The sequence below is a fragment of the Manihot esculenta genome, chromosome 12 (assembly GCF_001659605.2).
Source record: "Manihot esculenta cultivar AM560-2 chromosome 12, M.esculenta_v8, whole genome shotgun sequence".
NCBI classification, from domain to species: Eukaryota; Viridiplantae; Streptophyta; class Magnoliopsida; order Malpighiales; family Euphorbiaceae; genus Manihot; species Manihot esculenta.
Genome location: NC_035172.2, coordinates 3,418,856 through 3,428,980, shown reverse-complemented (window position 1 = coordinate 3,428,980; position 10,125 = coordinate 3,418,856). Strand labels below are relative to the sequence as shown.

Sequence of the window (10,125 nt, the reverse complement as noted above, 5' to 3'; positions counted from 1 at the left end):
GGAGTGAAAAAAAAAATGATACGGTTATTTTAGTCCAACAAACATTATTAATGTGCATTTTACGAAATTTATTTTAAATTTTATTAAATTAATAGAAATTAATTTTAATTATAATTAATTTCATAAATTTTGATTTTTATTATCATAAATTTTGAGTCCCGGAGCCAATTCGGTCAAATTATTATTATTAAATAGATTAAAAAAATTAAATTCATCATAAAAAAAAAACCAACCAATTATATTAATTAGTTGGATAAGGAAGAAGAAAAAAAAAACTCTGAGAACGACATCGTTTAACAGCTAACATGAATAAAACGACAGCGTTAATATTGTTTACATCGATCTTCTCTGTTGGTGGTATACTAGTTCTTCGACAATCTTGCCATTTCCTGTAATTCGCGTTTCGAAATCAATCGCAAGCCTCTGCTCTCTCTTACCCGTACGGATTATCACTTCACCAACAGAGTCTAACAGCATCATCTTCCGCAGCAAATCTCAGTTTTCGTCTTCAATTTTATGTTTTTGGGTAGCTCTCTTGTCTCTGTTTCTATCTCCCTTATTTTCCCATTATTTCTTGCGTTTTCTGTGAGAATATTTTAGTCTGGAGTCGTTTCTTTAACTATGTGTTAGTTATATTTTCGCTACAAGTTTTGATGTTTCTTTATGTATAATATCTTGGAATCGCCATTTGGAAAGTTTCCTGTGTGAAGGGCTTGTGGGTTCTTGTTGTATTGAACTTCTGGTTCTTGGGATTTTTTTTTTTTTTGTGTAATTTAGTTCAAGCAATGATTAGTGACAATTTCGGGTTTTGGATTTTCTTTTTGGTTGGATAGATTCTTTCTTGTGTTGAGGTCTGTCCTGGAAAGTTGAGATTCCAACTTTTGACAGAAGATTGGTTGTGCATTTTTATTTACTACTGAAGTTGATAGCTTATGGAGAGCCTGGGAAATGGAATTTATGATCATGGAACGGGAGAAAGCTGATGAAAGCTCTGGTGAAAATAGTGTGGTAATGGAGAATTCAGCTACAATGATTGGCCCAAAAGGCATGATAAAACAGCATGAATTTGTAAGAGTTATAATTCAGAGCCTTTATTCCTTGGGTTACAGAAAGTCCGCTTCTTGTTTGGAATCAGAATCCGGGATTTCATACAAATCTGTGGATTTGGAGTTGCTGGAGTCACAAATACCTGAAGGAAATTGGAATATATGCATTGATACCCTTAATGGAATAAAGGAGTTGGTGGACGAGACACGAGCTTCAGCTTTGTTTCTTGTGTTCAAACAGTGTATGTTAGAGTGTCTGAGTTGTGGAGATGACTCTCTGGCACTGGCTGTTTTGCGGAAAAAGGTTCCTGCATTATTAGGGAGGGAGAATATATGCAATCTTGCTTATAGTCTCCTTAACTTGAAGAAGAAGGACTTGAGTAACTTGGATGAAAATTCCATATTTGAGCAGCGGAGAAGGTTGTTGACAGAGTTGGAAAAATTGCTTCCTCCTCCAACTGTGCTGCCGGAGAGAAGGTTGGAACATCTAGTTGAAACTGCTGTTACAGCTCAAATTGATTCATGTATGTATCACAATTCACAGGAGGAAGTTTCACTTTATGAGGATCATTGCTGTACAAGAGAACAAATACCCACAGAGACCATTCAGGTGTGCTCTTGTTGCCGCTGAAATTTTTATTTCTAAGACGTTGTGCATTTGTACTTTTCATATGAAAACTGAAGCAGCCAATCAATTTGAATATAGACTACAGTTTGTTTGAGTTATTTGGTGTTCTTACATGCAAAATATTTGGTTGCTCTAAGCTTGCATCCATTTCTTAGTTGAGCATTGGACTGTTTTCTGATGGTATCAAAATTTAACTTGTTGACTGACAGTGTTTATAGTTGTCATGGCGAAATAATAATGCTAAATTGCATTCCGTCAACTAAATGTGAAACACTAAAGTAAAATTGATTCATTTGTTCCTATATTTTTAGAATAGAAGTGAGATTGTGAATCTTCTTGAAGATCCATACTTGTTGCCTTAGCTTTTGCATTTGAATGACTGTGGTTCTACACTGCAATATAATTGCAGAAGGAACGCCTATGGATATTAATTGAAGTCAGTTAGTATGTGCTATTAGCTTAACGTTATTGTGGAAAGTGTGTCGACTTTCTCTTTTCCCATGTCTCAGTTTTTAGGTTAAAGGTGTCTTTGTTGTCGTTGAGAAGGAGATTATTGGTTCAGCCATGGGCATGGCAAGAGTAACTGACCAAGAACTTGTGCAGGCAAATTCTGCAGCTTTATTGCGTTCTCCCTGTATACATATGCATTTTTTCGTTACATACTACTAGGAGCTTTTATATGGTGTCAGAAGTTCATCAAGAATATCCTTTTAGCTTTCCTAGTAATGGGTGAGGAGTAACTTAGTAAAACTATATAAATAGATCCCACTCTCTAATGCTCTTCAGATTTTGGATTTTCCTTATTGACCTTTTAGTTTTACTTTGTTCTGATAACACAATTCACTTGTTTTCTGGATTCTTTACCTATGTTTTGCTATTTTATTTGATCAAGAGTTATATGGAGTCCTATTCCCTTTTTTTTTTTTGGCAGATTTTGACTGAGCATGAGAATGAAGTGTGGTTCGTACAATTCTCTAATAATGGAGAGTACTTGGCCTCTTCATCAAGTGATTGTACGGCCATCATATGGAAGGTATTTTTGATATTTATCACATTGAGCTGTATATTAGAAGTATTGGAACTAGTTTATGAATTTCTTTACTTTTACAAAGTTGTATTGCTAAAATAAAATTGAAATGCTGAAAACAATTGTTGCTGGAAATTTGAGTGGAGCTGTGTTCGGCAGTTTCAGAACAACTTGACAAAGTACTTTTGAAGTATCAATCAAGTTTCTAGTTGGTGATTTTGCCAGGAATATTCTCATTTAAAATGGGTGAGATGAAGGGGAGAAAAAGAAGGAAATTTTCACTTTATGAACCTTACTAATGGAAAGTTGATATTGCTATTAGTGTTAACGAGTGCAATGGACTTTGGCTGTACTCATGGACTCATGGCTAGTCTGTCACTAATCATTCTAGTGTTTTAACTTCATATGCTACATTTAATTAATGCTTTAGATTATGTGATTCACATGTTTGCTTATCTGAGTTCATGAATTCATTTGTGGGTGTATGCTTACAAATTTACTGGGGAATTTTAGCTGGTATTAGATTTAAATGATGCGTGAACCAACTTGAAAATTACTTGTTTCACTGTTCTAATTGTGTAACTTTGGATTTCTTTACTAGGTAATGGAAGGCGAGAGGCTAACTTTTAAGCGCACCTTGCGAAGCCACCAAAATCCAGTGTCCTTTGTGGCTTGGAGCCCTGATGATACGAAGTTACTAACATGTGGAAATGTGGAAGTTCTCAAGCTGTGGGACGTGGAAACAGGTACATGCAAGCATACATTTGGAGATCATGGCTTCATTGTCAGCTCATGTGCTTGGTTTCCCGATTCAAAGCGTCTTGTCTGTGGCAGTTCTGACCCTGAAAAAGGCATCTGCATGTATGACTGTGATGGGAATGAGATAAAAGCATGGAGGGGCACAAGGATGCCTAAGGTTTTGGATCTTGCTGTGACGCCAGATGGAGAACACCTTATCAGTGTATTTTCTGATAAGGACATTCGGATATTCAACTTGGTAACCAATGCTGAACGAGTCATATCTGAGGAGCACCCAATCACTTCCCTGTCAGTTTCCATTAACAGCAAGTTCTTTATTGTCAATCTTAATAGCCAAGAGATCCATTTGTGGGATGTTGCTGGAAAATGGGAGAAGGCATTAAGATATAAGGGCCACAAACAACACAAGTATGTCATACGATCCTGCTTTGGTGGGTTGAATAGCTCATTTATTGCCAGTGGCAGTGAGAATTCACAGGTATGCTTCCTTTCCCAGTTCACTGTCCACTGATGCACATCGATCTCATTGGCAGTGACAGAAGATTTTTTTCATTTTCAATCTACTCAAATCAAAACTTACATTAAGGTCAAATGTCTTAGCAGGTCTATATCTGGAATCGGCGAAACCCAAAGCCAATAGAGGTTTTATCTGGCCATTTAATGACAGTGAACTGTGTGAGTTGGAACCCTCGAAGGCATCAAATGCTAGCATCAGCAAGTGATGATCATACGATCCGTATATGGGGGCCAAGCCAATCCAAGAATATACAGCATGAGAAGCTCATTTGAAGGGGAAAAAAAGAAGAGTAATGAGCTTTTAAGCCTTGCATGTATAGCTTATGTTCTCATCAATTTGTTATTCTTTAATAGGCTTTGTAAAGTGGTGACATACTGTTGTCCCTTCTCAATTTTGGAGCACGTTATCCCCTGTAAATCTCCATTCCTTCCAGGTGTTTAGCAGCTTTTTAGTTCCACTAGAGGTTTTGAGAAGGTAGGTCATAAGTCTAATAAAAATTGTAGAACAGCTTGGGATTTGATATTGTTGCTTTTACATGCTATAATATCAAATGTTTTTTGTTCTAGCATTGAGAGACTGGTTGTTCTTGGCAACTTTCTGGTGTGAATCCTACACAGTTTTTCTGGCTAGTGGATAGCTTTCATGGTTGGTTTCTGATGTGAGGACGAACAGGCTGTGGCTTCAATGGATAGGCTTGTTAAAAGCGGAGCTATTATTGAAAATAATAATTTTTTAAATATATTAATTAGAAAATGTAAAAAATTAATTTAGAAATATTTGTTATATACTTTGTTTACGCTAACACAAAAATAACGAGTTCTGTTTTTCTTAACACTAATTTTCCCTTTTTTCCTTTTAAAAGTTACTATTTAATTTTATGGTATAGAAATATTTTAATTAGTCATTTAATTTTTAAAAAATATATTAAAATTTTTTTAAATATTTAATTAGTTTATCTATTAATTATTATTCAGTAATTCATTAATAATTAATTTTTTAATTTTAAAAAATATATTATAATGTCTAAAGTTTTTAAAAAGAAATACTACAAGAATATTTTAAATTTTAAATATTTAATATTTAATAATTAGAATTAATATAAAAATTATTAATATTATCATTAAGCTTACCTTCTAAGGCTAGAAATTAACCTGAGGATAATAACTGTATTATATCTGTATTTAAATTTGGAAGATTTTAAATTTTACTTATTAAATTTATCTTTTAATACGGTAAATAACGTGGTCATAAATAATGTAGAATTTCATTTATAATAATATACTTTTCTTTTTTCAAATTAACTTTTAAAATTGAATTAAACTTAATTTAAATTTAACGCATATATTATTTAAATTCATATTCTCCATTCATATTTTTCGCCACACTGATCAGTTTGTGATTAAACTCTTGAATTTGACATCAAGAGTCAATTTTCTTTTCTGAGATAGAGCTCATATTTATATTATTTATTAAAAGCCTAATAAAGAGGAAAAAATTCCAAATAAAATTCCAATAAAATAATCAATCAATTATCTACAAATGTACAATCATAAAACAATGTTAAAATTTTATTATTCACTTTTATTTTACTTTTATTTATGTGTATTTATAATATATTTCAATTTTTTATTTTAAATAAAATAATTTATTTGAATTATTTTTTAAAAAAATAATCATTTTAAATTAATTCATCTAGTTTTTTTCATTCTTTTGTTTAAAATAAAATTTTTTGTAAAAATTTAATTTAATTTATTTTTTTAATATTTTTTTATTTAAAATAAAAAAAAAAATATTTTGATTCGATGTTTTATTTGTAAGTAAAATTTTTATTTTTATCCGTATTTGTATTTATGTGATGAATTAAAAATTTATTAATATATTTTTATAATGAGATTTATTATAAATTTATTATATAATATTTTTTATTCGTTAGATATATAGTCTTCCTCCTATTATATGGCAATATTCTTTAAGAAAGATTTGAGAGTGTGAAATTGGGTTCAGGACGAGTAATCGATTGATTTAATTTAAAATTAAATTGAATAAATTAAAAATTAAAATTTTAAAATTTGTGAAGATGGAATTAATTTTAGATAAAATTCAATTTAAATCAAATCGATTTAATTTGGTTCAAATTGATTTAATTTTTTTAATAATTTTTTTTATTTTTTATATATTAAATTTAATATTTTAAAATTTAATTAAAATATTTTAATTTTAATTACAGCATAATCTCTATATTATAAAAATAATATATTATTATATTAATATTTTCTGATAAAATTAAATAGGAGTAATAAAAAATTTTAAAATTAAAAATTAAATTAAAATAAAAAAAATTAAATTAAAATTTTAAATTAATTAATTTAACTAATTTTTTTGATTTAATTGAATGCCGAAATCATCGTAAGGATTTTTTTTTCTAATTTCTCATTCTCTTTCCTTATTAAAATTTTATTTTAAACCTTATTATATCAAAATTTGAAACACGTTATTATTCAAATTAAAATTTTTTACCTTATAATATTTATATGAAAATGATTTTTTAATTAATATAAATTAATTATAGAGGTAAAGTTGATATATTTATTTTCTCTGACCTTTTAGTTGAATCGATAAAGACATTATGAATGTAGTGAATTTGACTTTTTAGTTAGTGATTGATATTTAATTTAAATAGAAAAAATCGAAGGAATCGAATTTTAAATTCATTTCGATTCGATTTGTTATTTTAAAAATTTCAGTTATTTCAATTTGATTCGATTTTAATTAAAAAAAATAATCAATTAGTGATAATAATATATTATTTTTAATAATATAGAGAAATTGTATCATATTAAAATTAAATATTTTAAAATATTAAAAATAAAGTGTAAAAATTTTTAAATCAATAAAATCGAAACGAATTTAATCAAACTGATTCGATTTCTAACTAAAATCAATTCGATTTGATTTTTATAAATTCTAAAATTTTAATTTTTAATTTATTCAGTTCGACCGAATGCTACTACTCCTCACTAACACAAACTTAACAATATGATTTATATATTCTTAAAAATTAAAAATATGTTATTAATAAAAATTATCAGCAGTCATATAAAAATATAAATAAACTTTATAATTTAAAATTTTTAACAATACTTTTATATTTATTTATAGCATTTTTATATATAATATTATTTATATAATTATTTATTACATTATATGTCATATTGATATCTAAAAATGTGGCGTTGATATTATTTATTATAGTAAAATTATGTAAAAAATAACATTAAAAATGTGTCTTAATTTGAAATCTAATTTTGTTTTAGTGCATCTCTCTCACACCTATGGAAAAAAAAAATATTTATTAAAAAGCTAAATAATAAGAATAAAAATTGGGCAAGAAAAGCACCGAATGCAGTTGGAAAAGTAGTTCCTTTTCCTTTCTTACACTATCATGAGACGAAAGCAACTGCTACTTTTATATATATAAAAAAATGATTTTACCTTTTTAATTTTATTTTTATTTCATAAAAAATAATTTTTCATAAACTAAATCAAATCAAACATTATTAAAAATTAAATTAAATTGATTGAATATTACTCTCTAATTTAGAGAATAACTATTATGAAATTTTTAAATTAAAAAAAGTTATTAATTTATTTTTATTTGAAAATTTATTTACAAATTAATTTTTTTAATTATTTTATTAAAAAAACTGTTAATTAATTTATCTTACTTTAATTAGAGAAATTAATAATATAAATATATACTTAAAATTATAATGATTATATAATATATAAATAAAATTACAGAAACTAAACAAATTAAATATTTTAGTTAATTAAAAAAATTTTAACCAGAGAATTAAAGAGTTTAATAACTAAAATTTTAAATGTGAATAAACAAATAAATTTTCAAAACTTTAAGAATCTTATAATAATTCTGATAAAAAAAAACTATTTTTTTATTTAATGTAAAGAAAATGGAGAATTGACCAGTCAAAGAAACATTAAAAGATTTATTTAAAAAGGAGAAAAATAAAAAAGAAAGATTAGTTTGAGGGTGACATGTATTGACTAATTGTTTTTCTTTGACCAGAACAGATGAAGACTGAAGAGAGAGAGATACAGGATGAAGAAGAAGAAGAAGAAATCTCAACAATACGATCAGAAAAAATAAAAAATAAATAATGGAGCTCTCTTTCTATAATCAAATTCCAAAGAATATATTGATTAATAGAGATTAAAATCAAGATTGATAAGAACACTAGCTACAGCTAAAAGTTAGCCATGAACTAACTACGAAGAGGAGGAGGAGGAAGAAGAAGGTGGCGGTGGCGGCGGCGGCAGCGAAGAAGAAGACTCAAATTTGTAGTATTTATCAACAGCAACAGAAACATCCCAAGTGCAACTGAGTCCTTTAGGAATGGTGACAAGATCTCCGGCGCCAAACTCCACAAATTCCGATGACCCTTTTGGGTATACTTTCACTTTCCCTTTCAAAAAATAGCATGTCTCTTCTGCATCAAACTTTAGCTGATATCTTCCTGGAGAGCATCCCCATCTTTTTTTTTTTTTTAAATAATTTTCCCCAACACACACCCAGAAAAATAAAATAGGTTAAAACTTTTTGGAAAGATTGAAAAATCCCATATTCTCAAAACCACAAAACCCACAAACATACAATAAAGAAATAGAGAAAGAGGGACTCACTTGGGCCAGCACTTGATGTTTAACTCAGTCAGTTTGGACTCGGATGGATTCTTTTCAACTATGATTCTTAGGTTTTCAGCCATGGTTCAGAAGAAGAAGAGAGGGTTAGAGTGAGGAAATGAAGAAACTGCAGAGCTACTTACAAAGGTTTTTGAGAGTTAATATATAGATAAAGGAGAAGGATTGATCCTCATTATTAACCATTGACTTAATGCTATCAATGCTCTGTCATTATCGCTATATAAGTTAAACCGACCACGCTTCTCCTAATATCTTATTGTTCACTTTTATTTGTGATTTAATATTTTTTTTAGACTGTGAATGTATTTAATATTTTTATATAGTAATTAAAAAAATTATATCACCTAAATTGTAGCAAAATAATATTTAATTTTTGTAATTTATAATATTATTTTGTCCTCATTAATCAAATTCCCATATATAGAGAAAACCATTAATCTACAAATTCCAAAATCATTTTGCAATTTTCGTATCTAAACATTGCAATTTCATATTAATTGTTTGAATATTGAACGGAAGGAAACTAATTATACCAAACGAGGGGAGAGGATTAAAACCCCCAGTCAAAGGGTTGACCGGATTAAAATCTGACAAGAAACAGGTGGCAAAGGGTAATTGGATAGAGAAAATGACAACGTTTGACCAGGTCATCATAACGGTCTTGAAGATACCGACATAGCAATGGCAGGCTTTTATCACTATGATGTTTTCTAAGAATGTCGCACGTGCATATACACGTGCGAAGATTGGATCAGATTTGTCATATCGTCTTCTTCCCATAAATGGTGAAGGATGTTTCATCATCTCTTTTAGTGCATGTGGTAGGTTTTCTTACTCTTATGCCTTATTCCTATTCCGATTATTGAGCTTTTTCTCCATTTAAAAAAAAAAAAAAACATTTAATTTAAAAAGATCAATATATAAAAAAAAATAAATTAAATTTTCATCTTTATTTACTATCAAATAAATTATTTCTAGATACAATTATTGATATAGAAAATGACTTGATGTGGATAGAGCATAATGGAATAATTAAATATCAAAATTAAATTCTAGCCAAAATTTATTATATGAAAAAGATAAATACGAGTTAAATTTTCTGTCAACGACAGAATCGTCTCAATAATTTGATTCTCTTAAAATATTATTTTAAATAAAATTAAAATTAATGATTTAAAATTTTCAGAAAAAATAAAATTTTTGTGTGCATTAAAAAGTTTAGTTTGGAGATGTCATACTTCCCTTTTTTATTCATTTTTTCTTTATTTTTTAGTGATATATAACTGTCACCACATTACAGTGTCACTTATCGCTGTCACACAGAGTCATACGTAGACATATTTATCTGTTCATCCTCATTATGCGGCTATTTAATTTCTTTTTGGTGTTCGTGCTAATAGAGTCACGACATAACTGAGTTTACTCT

General features: G+C 28.5%; 2 protein-coding genes across 3 annotated transcripts; one reads left to right on the top strand and one right to left on the bottom strand.

Moving 5' to 3' along the window:
• The first annotated feature begins 346 nt into the window (after positions 1–346).
• On the top strand, positions 347–4,606 carry LOC110628623 (WD repeat-containing protein WDS homolog). Of its 2 annotated transcripts, XM_021775397.2 has the most exons (5): positions 347–526; positions 834–1,656; positions 2,606–2,707; positions 3,303–3,938; positions 4,064–4,545. In XM_021775397.2, exons 2-5 carry the CDS (start codon positions 949–951, stop codon positions 4,247–4,249), a joined length of 1,632 nt encoding a protein of 543 aa, XP_021631089.1. In that variant the 5' UTR covers positions 347–526; positions 834–948; the 3' UTR covers positions 4,250–4,545. The 2 variants fall into 2 exon arrangements, with proteins under 2 accessions (XP_021631089.1, XP_043805047.1); XM_043949112.1 differs by lacking the exon at positions 2,606–2,707 and having other exon boundaries at positions 4,064–4,606.
• A 3,523-nt stretch (positions 4,607–8,129) lies between these two features.
• On the bottom strand, positions 8,130–8,877 carry LOC110628603. The gene is made up of 2 exons (XM_021775363.2): positions 8,679–8,877; positions 8,130–8,529 (listed from the first exon to the last, which is right to left on the bottom strand). The coding sequence occupies exons 1-2, from the start codon at positions 8,759–8,761 to the stop codon at positions 8,265–8,267; spliced, it is 348 nt and encodes a 115-aa protein (XP_021631055.1). The 5' UTR covers positions 8,762–8,877; the 3' UTR covers positions 8,130–8,264.
• Between the last annotated feature and the right edge of the window lie 1,248 nt (positions 8,878–10,125).